A 19610-nucleotide genomic window follows, 5' to 3' on the forward strand; every position below is an offset into this window, starting at 1 on the left:
ATGGTCCATTCTCAAGAAAGATCTGTTTCTGTTCAGCACCCGCCCTGACCTTTTTGTTGAAGAAGAACAAAATAATGTAGTAACAAAAACACAAGTGGCTGCCAAAGGAAGAGGAAAAAAAGTTCCTGTAAGGGACTGAAACAATAAATCTCCTCTCTGCTGAACTCCCAAAGGGAGTGTGTGTATTTCCTCCCGTTCTTTATCAGAGCCCCCGAAATAAGTAGGAATGGGCAGTGGCTGTTCACATTCAGCACACCTTTTCCATTTGCTAATAAGGCCCTGCCAGGCTGGGAGGGAGTTGTCTCCGCCTGACTCTGAAGAGAAGAGCCACGGAGCCGATCCGCGGGCACCATGAAATCCCTTCAAGTGACCATCCTTTGTCTTCTGTTCAGTCTTTATAGCAGTAAAGAGGACACAGGTACCATTTTCTCTTATTCCTCTGACGGTGTGGATCAGAAATCACTAGCAGGGGACTCAGTCTCAGTTTACCCTCAGGGACCTTGCCCTGAAACGTGGCTGCAGCAATTCATTTGCTGTGTCCAGTGTGTGGATGTTGACTGGGAATGCATTGAGAAGGCTCCACGGAGAGAATGTTTGTTTTCACTGAAAGGAAATGTTTGCTGGTGCGGTGGCCTTGCAGCGTATTTGATGGGATCGTAAAGGTACAGAGAATACACAATAGCATGTTTTGAAAATAAAAACCTGGGAATAAAATACTGGTTAAAAATGTACTATTTCTCACCACTGTGCTCCTTTCAGGTGTTAAGTCTGGAAATAACGATTGTCAAGTATGGGTGAAAGGCTGTAGTCAGAAACATTGCGTTGCAGATGCTGGCCTATATGCGTGGCCACTATCTTTTGGCTCTGATAAATTGCGAGGTTGGATAAAGCTGCCTAGGAAAATGAATAGCAGTATCTTGAGGTGGTAGGGGAAGTAAAAAGGAGAGTCATTTTGATAAAAGTGAACAACATTTATTTGCTCCAGAAACCAGCATAAATCCACACATATACTCACAACATTTGGCTCATCATCTCAAAAATCTTACCCATTGAAGGCAGTTTCAAAGACTCAACCAAAGGCTATATGTGAATCAATATAAGTCTTGACTATATTAATGACCAGTTGCAAGAGATTATTAACATTTATCTTTAACCCTTTCTGAGGGATTCACTGTACGCAATTAAATTTAATCAATATTTATTAGGATCTTACCATGTAGTCATCAGTGCAAGAAATACATGAATGATTAAGCCATTGTCCTTACCAACAGTGGTAAATGTAGTGTGGGGAAAAATAAATATGTAATTCTAATACACGACAGATTTAATAAGCATGAAAACCAAAGTACAAGCTATCATAAAAGAGCACAGTTGGGAAATATTGATTCTGAGGGGCCCTGGAAAAATATCAGTTCTAATTTTATTTTTTCATGTGCTCTTTTCAAAAGTTTGTTGCCTACAAAAATTCTAACATAGAGTAATAATGTAGGAAAAATTATATACACTGCTTCAATAATATTTATCATTAATTTCTCAAAATACATACATAAATTTAGGACTCATTCCCAAACACTTCAAAATCACCTATGATGGCTTACCATGCATCTTGGCGTTTCCAGAGTCAAGTTGCAGCAGGTATCAAGGCCAGAAAACCTAACTTAGAAGAGTTACCAAGAATCTGAGTTTTAAAATAAAGAGTATTTATGAGAGGCCACAGAAATCAGTATATGAGCTTTTAAGTAACTCTTCAGTATGCATGGGAAAGATTGGTAGGAATCCCAATGCCATGAAAAACACTGCTTACAAACACGGGTCAGGTCAATATAAATTTGAAAGTCTGGGTGAAGCTGCCCCCTACCCCGGGTCTGTAAGTACACTAATTTCCCGGCATTGTTAAACTCTGAATGGATTACATGTCTTTCTGAAAGCAAAATGGAATGGTATCAGTTCAAGAATTCAGTAGTGTCAAATCAAGAATCAGCCTGCAAAACCTGGCCGTAAGAAAGATGGAAAGGTACAGGATAACCCAGAGATGACCTGGCAGATTTTCTGTTTATGATCATTTGGGGAAAATACCAACTTCTTTTAACTCACCAGTAGTGAGCACAACCTGTTAATGGTGTCTTCTTTCTAGTGAACTATTAACCCAAGTAAGGTACTTTCTTATTTAAGCAGATATAATGATTACATAATGACTATCTCCTTCAACTTCTGCCAACAAGCCTATTTGTTAAGGAAAGTGTCTGTAAAATCTACTCCATTTTTCTTAAAAAAGGAAACTTTAGCTCATGAGCATAAATTGCCCATCCAAGTGGTGCCCAGAAGGAACTGGAAGAGGTTTTCCACCAGGTTGTATGATTTTGTTGCACCTGGCTCTGCCTGTTCTGTTTCCGTCCCCAGATATGCTGCAGGAAATGAAGCATTTCCTAAGCTGATTTATTAAGTTCTTTCCCTAACCCCCTGTACCGGAAACACATTGATTTCAAAGCTTTGTACATTCCCCAAACTTAGAATGCTTAACATATTTCATCAGCAGAATTGATTATTAGGGGTGAGGAGGGAGGCATTTCATCTGCCTTAAATTCACAAGTTGTCAAGAAGATCCATGCTTTTTTGCATAGTAATTTATTTCTAAATAATGATCTTTTAGAGAAATTGACTACTTTTCTTTTTCCTTCTGACATTTTTGTCAGTCCCAGATTTAAATAAATACAATATAGTCTTTTGTGCTCATTGTGAAAATCAAGTGAATCTTTCTACACAGCAGTGAGTGACTTTCTATTACTTGGTTGGTGGTATAACATTTTACATTCTCCAATTTGGAAAGCTGTTCTGTTGAAATATGTACGTGAAGTTCCTGAAAAGGAACTGTCATTCTTTCCCAAGGTTTTCTAAATTGTATTTAAAACGGAACAGACCCCTCCTGTGGCTTTTAAACCCCTTTGGCTTTTAAGCCTAGATCTGTGAGCCTTTTCCTGTCAAGACTGAAAGAAATGAAATGAAGAGGGCCTGGAAACAAGTTACTCTTCAAGCGCCATTTGCTTTTTGGAGTTTACATTAATTTAGGAAAGATGAAAATGTTTCAAGCATTTGCAAATGGGAACAAACATCATTTTATTGGTGTCTGAAGAAGAATTTAATTGCTTGGAGAGATTCATTTGATACTGATCGAATATTCAGTTTCATGGAAAAAATGGATTGAACACACTGTAAGACAGGCATTATACTAAATGCTATAGATTTATAGAGAATACTTAAGACTCAGCCATGGCCCTTGAAATGGGGAAGAGAAGAGGAGGTAAGGAATAAGAAGTTTGACTATATTGTAAGTCTTAAGTGGTGAATAAAGAATGATAGGGAGCTTAGTTTGGGGTGTAAGGGCATCAGAAAAGACTTCATATAAAAGTGGAAATTATGATGAACTTTGAAATTTGAAAAACAGGACATTCCAGACCGATGGAATTTCTTGAGTAGGAACATGAAAACATCAGTATATTCTAGTGTAGAAATGTAAGGAAATCACACATTGGATGTAGGTTAAGTTTTAGAAAATAAGATTGGAAATAGAGTCTCAAGATATGTGGCTACCAGGATGAAAAATATTGGCTAGTTATCAGTCAATAGTTAATACTGAATAGTTAATTCATTTAGAGCCTCTAAATGTGTTTCAGTGTGGAAATTATATTATTGGGGCTATACGTTGGGAAGATGAATCTGTCAGCAGGATATAAATTAGACTACTGCAGTCAGGAGAGGCGAAAGCTAAAGAAAATAGTGCAAATGTTATTGCCAGTCTAAAAATATGTCAATAAAGTAAAAAAAAAAAAAAGATTTGGGGAAGAGCCTAAAAGGAGTAGAAAGTTTGTGATTTGACATATTCTTGACTGGCAATGAGGGAGAAAGTGAATGAGATGTACAGACAGGATTATCTGAAGACCAGAAGTAGGAACATGGTTTGGGAGCAGAGGGAGGGAAAGATAGGTGGAGACCATTTAAGGAGAAAAATGAAGTATTTGATTTTGGTCATGGTGAGTTTGAAATCCTAATAAGATATTTAAACAGAGACGTTGAGGGTAAATTAAAATCCGCAGGGAATTGTAATGCCCCTGAAGTTGAAGGTGGCAGTGAGTGTTCTTTACTCTTGAATCCCAGGAGTTCTTAGTCCTGCCCACTTTAAGATTCATAACAGAGAAAAGCAATTTATTTCTCACCTGGATGCTCATATTTCTAGCTCTCTCATGGCACTTGTGTTTTAATTCTATCATAATTGTTTGTAGGCATATCTGATCTCCTCTTCCAGACGATAAACACCTTGAAAGTAGGGGCCATATTTAATTACCATATTTATTTTGTTTGTCCAATAACAGTTCTAAGCATATAGTAAGGACATAGTTAGCCGGATGACATGTAAATAAATGATACAGTTGCCTTCTTTTTTTGTTTTGTTTTGTTTTCATTTTTTATTTCTTCCAATGACAAGCACTCACCAGTTTACTGCCTTGTTTGTATGAAAGATTATGGACATGTATGACTCATAGTGTATAACATGGATACAAATGGATTGCTTTGATCCTGGCAACGAAAGTGGGCACCAAATATAAGGAAAAGGGAAAAGGGCTTCTTATCAAAGGGAAGCCAGTTCCCAAAGTCTGGCCAAGAGAGAAGATGACAGCTATAGATGGACCACCTAGCACTGGGTGACAGTAATTTACAACAAATATGGAAAAAGAAACGGCCTTGACTATAATCTTTGGGAGGAAGAGCATCTAAAAAGAATTGGCTCTACTTTTCCTTTTTGGGAATAAAATACTTTATGTAATATCTTCTTATAGATAGAAATATTCAAGAAGAAACCTTATTCTCAAGCAACTTGTTAAAAATACAAAATGGATTTTTTTAAAAAAAAGTTCATAAAAAGTGAAGTTTAAGAAAGTTAATTCATGTATTATTTTAGATAGCATAAGAGTTGCTTTAGAGCAGATCATTTTACTGATTACTTCTGTTTAGCTTAATCACTGTCAGCAAATCTTACCTAAAATGGGTGATCTATTGTAAGGAGAATGAACCAATAGGCAAACAGATCCAACGGGGAAGTATTCAGTCCCCACACCATTTGTTTAACATTCTTTTTTATTCCACTACTCATTTTGTTTGAAGTTTCTACCTAAAAGTAGAAGTGATCAGTCTAGAATTTCTGCTTTCAAGAGATTCATAACAGTAGTCACCAGTAAATTCTCTGGCAATTTTATCTTGCTAATTGTAATTATTCAAATAATTGAGGGAAAAAATGATGCCCCTTTGGGATTTTCAGAAAGCTTGTATTTTACTGGATCATTGCCCATCCTTTCCTTTTCATTGATGAAGTTCCATTTCATGCTTCAGGTAAACATTTTAACTTATGAATAATTCTAATTCAAGTAACTTCTATGTTTTGGGTTTTTTTTTTTTTTTTTTTTTTAGTCATCACTTTCCAACTTCCTCTTCATTTTTGAGAACAATTTGAGATGCACATTTCTAAACAGTGAATGTCAAAGCAGGAATGTACTCTAAGGGACATTCAATTCCTGTTAGTAAGTGCCTCTTTTCCCGTTACTGAATTCCTGTGGGTCATTATAGGATAGGATAATAATTCCTGTTGGGTGTTAGAAGAAACTCTTTTAGTTAGCAGACAAGATCCCTTTTGTACTGTTGCAGACACAACACCAGCATCGACATGAAAACCATTAGTGATGGCAGTTACATCTAGAAAGGCCGCTGTATGGTTCCCAAATTTGGAACAACCATAGGAAAAATTGTTTTAAACAAGGAAAAGAAAAGAAAAAAACAGTTTTCTAAACTTGAATACAAGCTTTATGTCTTGTAGAAATATCAGCAGAGATAATCATAAGTAGTGTCTAAATAGAGGCAGCTACTGTAGAAGCATTAGACCCCTGTTGTGTCTTTCCCTCTATCTTCTCCGGCTGTGTTTACTCCAGCCATCGCTATGGCAACCTGCCAGGCACATGTGTAGCCTGACAGCGCCTTGCTTCACGTGAATGTATATCTTTTGCTTTCTTGTCTGTGTCACTCTGATACTGAGACAGTGTCCCTGGCAGAACCTCACATGGCACTGTTGGGCATCTGAGCTGTAAGAGCAGGAGCAGTAGCCCCTCTATGAGACAATGCCTGCCGAAAGGGGAAATGGAGCCAGTGAATAAATGCTTTCCTCTTCTGTTCCTGCTCTGTTTCACTGCTTTAGTCCTCTATTCCTTTCCCTGACTTCACTTTCCTTTACAAACTGCACACAGAGAGTTTGCACACTCTGCTTCGTCTTGGGCTCTGTTTTCCAGTGAAATCCAGGATTAATTATTTCTCTTGATGGGCTCATTTTAGTGTGAATGATAAGAATATATCGAGATGTAGACTTGTTACAGTTTCTCTGATACTCCAATCATTATTCACCACCTTTCTTCCTCTTCACTTAAGAAAAAAAAAAGCAAGAAAAAGCTTTATCGATCTTTTGTTGAATATGTTAAACGATATTCTAAGCAGGTCCTTTTCTAAGGCAATCATTTGCCTGTTTGTATAGATTCAGGAATGAATTATATTGTAAGGTTGGTAGCCAGAAATGTTGAAGTCATTGATTTTATTCTTGGTGCACTGCTCATCTAAAATATGAACTGCTTTTTAAATCTGTCTGTTCAGTCATATTCTGTCTTAAACACAAATTAGTTGTGTCAAAACCCTGACATAGTTGGATCTGGTCCAATTTAACCCATATGAGTGTCATCACAACATCTACTGACATCTACCATTTATTAAGCCAGACATTTTACACAGATTACTTCCATCACAACATTTTAAGGCCAACTTTATTATTCCCATTTTACTGATTAGGAAATGAGGCTTGAGGGACTATAAAGTTATACTAGAGCAATGTGGTTTAAAATCAAACGAGAGGAAGTTCTTCAAAATCTTCCTTGTAGCTTGTTGCCTTCCAGCGTGGTGAAATTGCAATACGTTGAATTTTTCTAATGGAAAAGAGAAAGCATAGAGACTTTACCACTTGGGTAATTCAGAAGCCACTGCTGCCTCTCATAGCATCTTCCACACCTTAAAAACCACAAACTAAGTGCCATGAATGAGTTTCCACTTAGTGATAATGATCCTCTTGCTGTGCTGGATTCAATTAATTACTAAGGGGATGCATTGAAAAGAGGTGTAGGCATTTGCCTACCTACAGATTGTTAAGTTAGTTGGGAAAAAACAACGTGGTTGTCTGCAATATAAATGTCAGTGCAGCTAATACGAGACTTGGAGAAGGAAAGAAGCTAAGGAAATAACTAACAGTGAATTAATCACTTAGTGTCACATTTATAATTCTTTTGGAGCCAGACTGTCTGGGTTCAAATTCCAGCTCTGCCACTTACTATCTGTGTGAACTTGGGCAAGTTATGTAACCTTCAGCTTTCCCAGCTGTGCAATGGGACCAGCACAGTCCCTACCTCACGGGAGTATTAGGGGGATCACGTGAAGGCATGCACACAAAGAAAACACCCTCAATAGTGCCCTGCATGTGAGAACTCTGTAAGGTTTGCCGAGTTTAGGGACTCAGAGTTCTCTAGTTTATTATATCCCATTCCTTAGACAAACTGCCTTATTTCCAAATCGATTCTAATGCAAACTCAGCAAATATTTAAATAATTATGATGTTAATTCTCACAAAGTGAAAAACCAGTGCGTGAAAGTTTTCACTGAAGAATTGATGTGAGATGCTAGAAAGATGATTGCCATGTTTTTAATCACCATACATATAGGCACAATTTGATATGTGCAGATCGTATTCTCTAGAATGTCTTTCAGATTTGTAAGTTATTTAACTCACTGTATAAACTAACCACTCAAACTAATAAGTAAAAATATGTTTGTGTTTTTTTGTTTGTTTTAATTTTTTTGATGTTTATTTATTTCTGAGACAGACAGAGCGTGAGTGGGGGATGGGGAGAGAGAGAGAGGGAGACACAGAATCTGAAGCAGGCTCCGGGCTCTGAGCTGTCAGCACAGACCCCTACACGGGAGTGGAACCCTCAAACCGTGAGATCATGACCTGAGCTGAAGACGGATGCTTCACTGACTGAGCTACCCAGGTGCCCCAAAATGTGTTTGTTTTTAATGAAGATGCTAACTTTGTAGCCTGAGAATTGTCAACCTCCTTACATAGTCTCACCTTCCTTAAGGTATTGAGCACTGCTTAATCTGAGAGGTGGATATGTGAGGGGAAGACACCTTGATTTTAACGTGAGAACCAAGTTTGGGTCTAGCTTCTTAGTATGCTGAAATTAACCAAGACATTAAATACTTCTTAGCCTCAGTTTCTTCATCTGAATATGAGAAAAATGATATTTGCTGACACAGTATTAGTGTTACATGAAAATCAGAAAACCTATTTGAAGTGCTCTGGAACTCATAGCTTACTATTTAAATATTGGTTATTAATATGCAAACTAACATTTAACTCACAGTATCAAGGAATAAGTAGGAGGGCATTTCATACATTTGGGAATTTGTCCTTACTGACTGGCACTCCACGATTGCATTTTGAGCTACAATACTTTTATATGTTGGGGCGCTGGGTGCCTCAGTCAGTTAAGTTTTGAACTCTTGATGTCGGCTCAGGTTATGATCTCACTGTTCGTGGGTTGGAGCCCAGCCATCAGGCTTTGCGCTGACAGCACAGAGCCTGCTTGGGATTCTCTGTCTCCCATTCTCTTTGCCCCTCCCCTGCTCATACACATGTGCATACTTTCTCTCAAAATAAAGAAAGAAAGAAATACCTTTATATATTTTTCTACGGCTGCTACACATTCAAGTAGCCATGTGTTGAACTACTGTTTGAGTTATAAAAACCACACACATGAAACACAGAACCATTTGTATCAGGCATTGAATTTATTTTTAGCTCAAATGGGGAAAGAAATTATTTTTTGTGGTATGAACTGTGAAATCGTCCTCCGAGAGCATTTGGCAAGCGTGAGGACATAAACGGCGAGCTCTGGGACGCTGTCTCTAGGGAAGAGAGGTCACTCCTGCATTCGTCAGCTCGTGGCCATGGTGACAACTCTCTCCAACAATGAAACATCTCTCAAGTATCTCTCCCTGTGGACCCAGTTTTTGAAAACGAGATCCTCCATTTTAAATACACAAAATTAACAGCAATTGCATTATTGGGATTAAGATAATGAAATGATGTGAATCCGTAAGCTTTTCTTTTTCTTTTTTTTCTTTTATTTTTTTTTATGAATCCATAAGCTTTTTGTTATTTTTCTTTTTATCTTTTTCTGACAGCCTCATTTGTTGGGAACCAGTTTTATATTAACCAAAGTTGACAACTCCCTAGATTTGCAAAGTTAGAAGAAAGAAAAATGGCAATCCTGCCAGCCATTTAAAATCCTTTGATTAGGGTCCATTGTAACCTAACTGAATGTAAATGTCTTGAGAACGAAGACAATATCGAATTGATCTTTTTTTCCCCCAGGACCTATCTTTGGACACATAGGTGGTGATCACTAGCTCATGCTTCAATTTGGAAAACTGTATTTCTTCAAAAGTCAGCTGAGTTGAAAAAAGCCAGAGTTGAAAATATACAAAACATGCCTGGATTTGTTTTCAGTGACTTGAGGACAATATTTATTTTTATCCTTGGCCTGCGTAGTGGAGAAGTTGTGAGTGTCATTTTGGTCAGCTGAACTGATTTAGTTTGCTTTATGAAATTGACCTGCAGTCCTATTGCTGTATAAATAGCAGAAAATGCCCACCTCTGGTTTACATTAACTGTTCAAATCGCATAGGAGTGGTATGATGATCAGAACGCAAGTGTTGAATCATTCCTGTGTCTCGCTCAGAAGAAAAAAAAAAAGGTATCCTACAATTCATTGGGTAATTCTGAAACACTTAGATCTCACTAGTCCTCATTCCTGCTAAAATGTAAAATTGTGGAAGTTCAACTGTAGAGATGCATTGATTACAGACTTTACCTCTCCAACTCTGAGGCCTTCATTCCGTGTGTTGAGTTAATAACTTTATTCTAATCTTGTCCAGAAGCAAAGGCATTAAATAATTCAGTTATTCCCAGGTTTTAACATTTTCGTTGATCAGTAAATAATAAAATTCCCCTCGGGCAGTTGACAGGCAATTAACCGGTTTTTACTTTGTCAACTAAAGACACAAACTACCTACAATGTACATACCATTTACCAGTAGGTTACACAAAATAAAGTCTGCTTTAGCTGTATGTATATATCCGACAATAGAACAACTTTTTTTGCACTGAGTTCCGACTAATGTCACAAGCTGGCACTGTGCAAAGGCGAAGTGTACTGGTTGGTCTTGAAGCCAAGAGGCCCTCGGTGTTAGTTACCAGGGGCCACAAGCCTGCTGTGTGGCTGGGCCAAGCAAATGTTTTAGCCTCTCGAGTCTTTAATTTCCCAATCAACAATATGAGTACAGTCCTACGAAATCATATTCAAGTTTTCTTCCAGATCTATCATTGTGTGATCTGTAACAAGCAATTTCTGTGTATTTTGACTCAAGTTATCTTGCTTCACTTTCATCCTGTTATTTCTAGATGTGTTCATTTTGGATCAAGATGTTCAATTCTATTTCCTCATGTTGTTTCCTTTGGGAATTTTCAGACAGGGCTGTAGGAAAGTATCTACTTCACAGGTAAAGGGTCATTTCTCTGCCATGAGACACATGTCTCAGAGGACACACCCACGAAAGACAGTTTTTTTCCCATTTGCCCTGTGGTCTTATTTGTATATAATTTGGACACATGTGATGGTGGGAGGGATAGAAGAACAGAGAGAGAAAGAGAGAGAGAAAGATAAATTCACTGACATCCAGAAAAAGATTGACAGTAAAGATGAGGTTAAAAGAGTCGAGAAGGTGCTGGAGGCTGGGAGAAAGAGAGAAAGCCTCTCTGAGAGGGTTGGGATGGGGGAAATATGAAGAATAAGAAGGGGAGGAAGAGAGATATGTAACAAAAGCTCTGATAATTTGGGAGGAGCACTCCCCAATGGCCTTCCAGCCACTCTTCTGGACCTGATATGCAATAGGGTTCTTTCTTCTTATCATTATATCTCCTGCTAGTCCTTCATTCTTCTATCCATTTCATTTGCAACATGCTACACATTTTACAAAGCACTTTATGGATCAATTATCTCATTTAATTCTTGCCGTGGCCTGGGTGATTGTGCAGGCTGGCGTTACTGGGTTCGCTGTCAGAGGAGAAAAGCCCAAGGACACACACACTGTAATTCAGATCAGTAGGTTTTAACATTTATTACCCATAAGAATCACTTAAGTTATCTGTGAAAAATAGATTTTCCTAGGGACCATCCCCAGTGCTTCCAGTAAAATCCAGACAACTCTGCTTCAGCAATTACTATGGATAATTTGTATACGCTGGCACACGGACTTACGTTCTGAGAAATCCTGGACTAGATTTCAATTTCCTGAGCAATCATCTGAACTCTTTTTATTGCCCCTCAGACCCACAAGATTCCCAGAGGTGTTAACCTTGAAAAAAAGGTGCTAGGATCTAGTGCTTTCAGAGGGAGACTTAGTATGAATTCAGAGCGATTTTTAGTTTTTTTGTTTTTGGGGATTTGTTTTTCATTTTGTGTGTGTGTGTGTTTTGTGTTTTTGTGTTTTTTTTTTTCCTTGTACTAGTTTAGTATAATAGAAATTAGATTTGGCCAAGGCAAACTGGATTTGAACCACTGAAATCTCCATAGGTGCATAGGTTTAAATTCCAGGTTTTTTATCCATCCATTGTAAGGAGATTCCCTACTCATTATGAGTTCCTATTGATTGCTTTCCATTCTACTATTAATCTCCTTCCTGTTTTCATCAACACTGCAAGACCTTGGGTCTCTGTCCTGTCGCTGCTCAAGAGGAACCCCCTTGAATAATAGTTTGGTTAGAGACACAGCTACGGCCTTCTCGTCAAAGTTTCAGGTGGTGTCCGAATGTGTTCAATAATCCAAACACAAATATTTTTGGTTCCTGGAGAGGTGCTGGAGCCAGAGGAGTCTGAGAAGGTATGGCGAGTTCAAGGGCCAATGTTAACAGATACCTTGTAAGCTTAAAAAGAGATTGAGAAGCTGTGATGTTATGAATCTACAATAGCCATGCAGGGAAACTGGTAGTATTAGAAAATAACAAGGTGAAATTTGTCAACTGGCTTATTACCTGCCATGACTTAACACACTGGGATATGTGACAGGAGGAATTCAATACGCTCTCTTCCTGGGCTCACAAACTGGCATCCACTGACATAACCTGCACATGTGTATCGTTTGGCCCCAAAGTGTTCTATGACTACAGGAAAATATTTAAAAATAAGAAAATTTCACAAAACAGCAACAAAGAAGGACATTGATGATCTTATTTTCAGGTTTTCTGGCAACTCTGGGCCTCATATTCTTCATGGCAGCATTCATTTAAATCTAAGTAATGGGGCGCCTGGGTGGCTCAGCTGGATAAGTGCCTGACGTCAGCTCAGGTCATGATCTCGCGGTTTGTGGATTCGCGCCCTGCACTGGGCTGTCTGCTGTCAGCACAGAACCTGCTTTGGATCTTCTGTCCCTCTCTCTCTCTCTCTCTGCCCCTCCCCTTCTGCATGATCTCTCTCTCAAAAATAAATAGCCATTTAAAAGAAAACCCTGAGTAATACATGCCCCTTTGAATTATGGAATGTTCTCTCTCTTACAAACATATGGATACTTGTACCCTTCCTGGGTCTCTCATTCACTTCTCTGTACAACCACTGTGGGTACTGGGGTTAATTCCTTCACCTATTTCATAAAATTTGTAGGATTTCAAATAAGCATTAAGTGGATAATTTGCAAACTTATTCCATGTTTGTGGTGGTTCAGTGGATTTGGAAAGAACAGGGTTCTGGGGCAATTTCCTGTAATTGACTAGGCTTGCTAACTCCATCTAAGAATTTTAAAGACATATTCCAGTCACCATTTTTTTCATTTTTCATAAATAAGAATGTTTTTATTGAAGTATGGTTATACATAATTAACTTAGTGCTGATGAATACTCTCTTTTTTTCATAGACTTAAGAAAGCATAAAACTTAGAAAATGATTTAAAGAATTTAGAAGCTACAAATCATAAAATGTGATTAAAATTCTACACTATTTTTGTTTCCCACCGTCTCTTAACAATTTATTTGGTGAACATAAACTTCCACCCATGAAGAAAATATTGAAAGCCCATGGCTTTTTCGCTCACTCTTAAAAAGTGAACAATTGGGGCGCCTGGGTGGCGCAGTCGGTAAAGCGTCCGACTTCAGCCAGGTCACGATCTCGCAGTCCGTGAGTTTGAGCCCCGCGTCAGGCTCTGGGCTGATGGCTCGGAGCCTGGAGCCTGTTTCCGATTCTGTGTCTCCCTCTCTCTCTGCCCCTCCCCCGTTCATGCTCTGTCTCTCTCTGTCCCAAAAATAAATTAAAAACGTTGAAAAAAAAATTAAAAAAAAAAAAAGTGAACAATTTTATGGACAACTAAATTTGCAGAGTGCATCAATTCAAAATTAGAATATACAATCCAAAACAATGATTGAAAATTTTCTCCTACAGAACATGTCCATGTGGGATGGAATTCTACAAAGTGGTTTCTTTATAGTCTCTCTGTTTTTCTGGTTCCCTGTCCTCCCTCCAGCCCCTTTCTGACCACTCCATGTTGGGAACAGAGTGAGCAAGGAGTAAGAAAGGTGAATGAAAGGTGTTACTTGACCTAGCACCGTAAGTTGTGCCCAGAGCCTCATAGATAGTTAAAGACAACTGCTGAATGGTGCATTTTCAAAGGTGTGCTTTTGGGCCTCTTGCCCCTTGCAGCTCTTCGGTTCATAAGAATGGATCCTTATTCTAGGAGTTCTCTTCTTAGTCCTGAACAAAGAACTGCTAATCCTGTGTTAACCCAGAGCTTCACGATGCTAACGTGCCTACCTCTCTACATATACCTGAGGAACAGGACTCAAAGTAGCTCTAAATTCACTCTCTCACTCTCTCCCTGCGTTTGGTCCACAAGAAACAGTCATATATCTCTTTCTCTAATAAGCTCTGCTGGGGCAGTCATTCTCAATGTAGTAATAACTCTCCTGGTCCTACACTACAGCAGCTAGGCAGCAGTCTTTCATTGTACTGATTTTCCAAGTATGAGTCACTGGCCACTATGACTTTCAACTGTAAGAACCACATATTAGGGCAGGTTTGCATTGCAGACCAGACAAGCCTTGCTCCTTGGGGGTAAAGTAAGTGAGAATGGGATTCGAAAGAAGTATTTTGCAAAGACAACCTCCTGTCAAATAATATCTACGTGCCTCTCTCCACACTTTTATTCCTTTTATGTTACAGAGTGGATAAAGGGATTCCAGTGTCAACAGGCTTTAGGTATTTTATTTGAAAATCTGATTACGATTGTCTCACAACTTTGTGATTTCACATGCATTAGTACCTGAATAAAACTTTGATGTTCACACATTGGGCCAGATATCGTGTGCCAATCTTTCCTTTGAAGCAATTAAAGCCTTGAATGTGTATTTTCTCAAAGTTTGATGTAATTATGCTATAAATCAGTATTATAATTAGAACAATAAAATTATCTGTATGTTTAGAAGTTAAGGCATTCCCTTATAAGTGACCTACGGATCATAGAAAAAACGATGATAGAAATTAGAGAAAATGTGTTGAATATGAGGAGGAAATAAAATATTTTATAACAAAATGTGTAAGATGGAGCTAAACCACTTATTAGAGGAAACTCTGTAGTCTTAATTGTACACATAAGAAAGGAAAAAATAAAAGAGCAAAATAAACCCAAATAAAGTAGATGGGAGAAATAAGACAAGTAAGTGCCAAAATTAATGAAATAGAAAAGAAATATATAGTGCAAAAAATTTCTGTATATAATAAGATTGCTAAATTTCTGCCAAAATTAATCAATAAAAAGGAGAGAAGAAACAAACAAAAATGAAAAAGCAAACATCACTCTAGATGCCACTAAAAATGTAAGTCTACATTGTAAAAAGCTTTATAATTCAATAATTTTGGAAATTTATATAAAATGAATACATTTCTAAAAAATATGGCCCCTCAAAACTAACTCAAGAAGAAATACAAAATTGTGGTAGATCTTTACTCATTAAAGAATTGAGGGGCACCTGGGTGGCACAGTCGGTTAAGCGTCCGACTTCAGCCGGGTCACGATCTCGCGGTCCGTGGGTTTGAGCCCCGCGTCGGGCTCTGGGCTGATGGCTCAGAGCCTGGAGCCTGTTTCTGATTCTGTGTCTCCCTCTCTCTCTGCCCCTCCCCTGTTCATGCTGTGTCTCTCTCTGTCCCAAAAATAAATAAACGTTGAAAAAAAAATTAAAAAAAAAAAAGAATCGAATCAGCAATTAATAACCTTCCCACAAAGAAAAATCTCACAAAATTAGTGTCACCAAAATGTTATATTAAACATTCAAATAACAAATAAATTTCATTTTGCATAAACTCTTCCAGGGACTAAAGATAGAAGTTTTACTCCCCAACTTATTTTATGAGGCTAGCAGATGGCTAAAATCAAAACGACGAGAATATTATGAGAGGAATATGTTGGTCAATCTCATTATGAAAAATAGATTTGAAAATCCAGCAAAACATAAAAAGTTACTTAAATTTGCCCAAGTTGGGGTTATATTAGCAATGTGAAGTTGGTTTAAAACTAGGAAACCAATCAGCATACCTGACTGACTCTGACAGTAGAGCACACAGCTCTTGATCTGGGGACTGTGAGTTCCAGCCCCATGTTGGGCTTAGAAATTGCCTTAAAATAAATAAATAAATAAATAAATAAATAAATAAATAAATAAACAATAAAAAACTAAGAAATCAACTTAATTCACTAGATTGACAGAATAAGGAGTACAACATATGATCGTGAGAACAGATGCCAAAAAAAAAACTCTTTTAACAATTCAATATTATTGAATTAATAAAAAAAATGGAAACAAGATATTTTAATCTGATAGAATAACTTCAAAAACTGTGACAATCATTGTGTGGAATGGGGAAATATTAGCTTTCCCTCTGAGAATGAGAACAAAACAATCTTGTCCAGTAATGTTATTTTTATAAAACATTGTACCAAATATGCTACCTAGTACTATAAGACAAGAAAAATAAATATTACCATAAATGGAAAGGAAAAAAGTAAAAATTTATTACTGGGGCAGGATACGATATGATTGTATAAGTAGAAAATCTGTAAGAATTTATTGAAAAATTATTAGAATTGAAGAATTAACTGAGGTTTCTGGATATAGAATTTATATAAGTTAATTACATTTCTATCTATGCAACAGCCATTTGAACATTTAACAAAATACAGTTTACAAAAACATCAAAGAAAAAAGAAACAACACCAAGTACCTATAAATAATTCTAATAAAAGAGATGTACGATTCTTAAGAGAATACTAAAACTTATTAAATGAAATTAAAGAAAACCTTAAAAATTAGAAAAATATACCATGTTCATTGATTGGGCAACCCCGTATTTAAATTATGTTAATTTTCTCCAAATAGATCTGTAGACTCAAGATAACTCCAATTAAAACCCTAATAAATTTTATTGTGGAATGTAGGAATCTGATTTTAAACTTATATGGAAGTACATTAAAGTCAAGGAAATCTTAGTAATTCTTAAGAAAAACAAAAAAGGAGAACTTGTTTTACCAGTTATCAAGTGCCATAATAAAGATATAATAATTAAAACTGTCAAATTGGAGCACAGGTGGTGTATCAAGCCGTAGTGGCATTAATGCTATAAAGATCAGTGGATAGAATAAGGAGCCCTTAACCAGACCTACAGATATATGGATCTTAGATAGAAAACAAAGATGGTAAAACAGAGCAGTGGGAAAGGATTGGCTTTTTTCATAAATGCTGCTGGGACAATCCGGTAGCCACTGGGGAAAAATTAAAATCGATTCCCACGTAACACGATATACAAAAACCAATGCCAGATGAATTATATACTGATGCAAATGTAGAGTTTAAAACTTTAAGAAGAAAATTCAGGAGAATATCTCTGAAACTTTATTTTAGGAAAATACACAAAAAACACTAACCATAAATTAAAAGGCATATATTCTGTTGCATTAGAATTATTCAGTTTCTAAAAAGAAATAACAGCGAAAACGAAAAGACAGCCACAAAATGGAACAAGGTATTTGACATGGATATAACTAACAACAACAACAACAACAAAAAACTCATCTAGAATATATAGAAATAATTACAAATCAGTAAGGAAAATTAAAACAACCCAATCCCAAAACAAAACAAAACAAAATAATTGGCAGTCTTAAATAGGTACTTCACTTTTTCAAAAAAAAAGAAAAGAAAAAGAAATACAAGCATGTTCATAGTTGCACATTTTTTTATAATAGACAAAAATTAGTGACAGCTCAAATGTCTATGAATTACCAAATTAATAAGTAAATTATTGTTTATTCATTCAATGAACTGTATGAACCAACAATAATAAACATACTATAGCTATAATCAATAAAAAAAATCTTAAAATACGAAATTGAACAAAACACAAAACATACCTACAATATATTGCAATTTACATGAAGATAAGAATGGTCAAATTCAAATTCTATCATATTCAGATATATACATAGACAGTAAACCCAAAAAGAAAGGCTAGAAATTAAGTCAGATTTGCTACAAGATTTGCTCTAGAGCAGTGGGAGAGGGATATAATTCATAGAATATTCCCAAGAAGCTTCTGCACTGCTCGGAATGTTCTCTCTCTTAATCTGGGTCATAATTACACTAGGTTCTGGTTAATGTCTATTCACGATATGTATATTTGTATTTTTGCACTTTTCTGTCTATATTACCCTTTTATAATGATTACAAAAGATACAGAGCCTGAACTTAAGAAACTTAAAATTAAAGATAGGATCTACCTACAAGGGAAATAAGCTGTCTTATGGGGTAGATGAAAAGACTCCTCAAGTCTTAAGAGTGATTACTATGTAACAGAGGCTGAATCAATTTAATCAGAAAATATCAAGAAATAACAAGAAATTTGGTATATAAATCTCTATTGTCATTATTCATGCACTATTTGCGGATTCTCCATTTCTCCCTCCACCCCTGCATCCCTAGGACAAATCTCCTAGGAATAGGGAAGACCATATAGTTTTAAGCTTTAATTTAGATGTTACCAATTTTCTCTCAATCTCATTCTGTTTTTCTCTTGGATTTTAGGTTGTCATTCAGTCTTATTTATTTAGAGTCAGAAGCTTTCCGTGTGAGACTTGCTTCTGGTTTGTTCCCTTGTATTGAGCTAGCTTTCTGTAGGATGTCACTACCTGGAATTACTTTAGCAGTCAGAGGCATTCATCCTTTTTAATTTGATATGCACTAGTCGAGTCGTGCACTCTTGTTCCACGGGACTAAATGCTGGCGTGAGGACTCACGGCCAGCAATGCACCTCCGGATCTTTGGTCTTCACCAGATCCTCTCTGAGGCTGGAACCTGTCTTGTGAAGTCCAAATCGAAGCTGGGTCGCTATGCTTCTTGGTGTTCAAGACAGGCTGTCATGAATTGGAACAAGGTTTAATCTTCCTGAGGACTCTAATTTCATTTAGATTTGACTTTCTCCAATTTTCATCTAAGTCATGGAAACAGAAGTACTATTTAAAAACATTTGTAGCCATTCTAAGAATTGATAAAACATTTATTAAAAGTAGTTATGAGCAAAGCCACATGCTTTGTTTACCACTGAATCATTTCAATATGGAAGCACATCTGACTTTATGATTTAATAACAATAATGCCATATTTATGCGCTAATTTGGAGTTTGCAAAGTACTTTTATATACATTATCTCTACAAAATCCTCAAAGGCAGGCAAACTAGTATATGTTAACTACTTTCAATTTATGAATAAAATTTTAAATATTTAAGGGAAATTAACTAAATATATAAATGGGATTAAATGTTAAAGGATCTCTAAAGGAATTGTTAAATTTGCCTATTAATAAATAGAATAATAGCATTTATAAATTGAGTTTAAAATCTTAAGAGAGAAAAAGATTTTTAATTCTGTGAATTAAAAAGAAAGTTAAACATATACTTCCAAAACTGAATTAACTTCTATAAGACATTTTCTGCACACAAAAGACATACTTGGGGGCATCAAAAAAAAGCTTACATTTAGAAACTTGAAAATATACTTACAGAACTAATATACTAAATATTAGTATCATGAGTGCATAAGTAAATTCTTTGTATTGGTAAGGGAAATAAATCATTAACTGTATGCCATCACTTATTTTTGCCCTGGTACATAGTAGGCATTCAGTTATTGTCCGTTAAATTAATGAAAAGTACTCATTAAGTGTTTAATTGTGTGGTTTAAGAACAGTATATATAGGGCCCCTGGGTGGCTCAATCGTTTGAGTGTCCAACATTTGATTTCCACTCAGGTCATGATCCCAGGGTCATGGGACCCAGCCTCAAAGTGGGCTCTGTGTTGAGGTTGGAGCCTCCTCATGACT

General features: G+C 36.7%; 1 protein-coding gene across 5 annotated transcripts in view; it reads left to right on the plus strand.

The window, feature by feature from the left end:
- Positions 1–254: 254 nt before the first annotated feature.
- The window catches only part of EMCN (endomucin), a 103127-nt gene continuing 83771 nt past the window's right edge, over positions 255–19610 (plus strand). For 3 of the 5 annotated variants that reach the window (XM_047856778.1, XM_047856781.1, XM_047856780.1), the window contains exon 1: positions 255–418. In XM_047856778.1, coding sequence (XP_047712734.1) covers positions 352–418 — 67 coding nt within the window. In that variant the 5' untranslated portion in view covers positions 255–351. The remainder of the gene's footprint in view (positions 419–19610) is intronic. The other 2 variants (XM_047856777.1, XM_047856776.1) reach the window with 2 other exon arrangements.

This window comes from Prionailurus viverrinus, chromosome B1 (assembly GCF_022837055.1).
Source record: "Prionailurus viverrinus isolate Anna chromosome B1, UM_Priviv_1.0, whole genome shotgun sequence".
Taxonomy (NCBI): domain Eukaryota; kingdom Metazoa; phylum Chordata; class Mammalia; order Carnivora; family Felidae; genus Prionailurus; species Prionailurus viverrinus.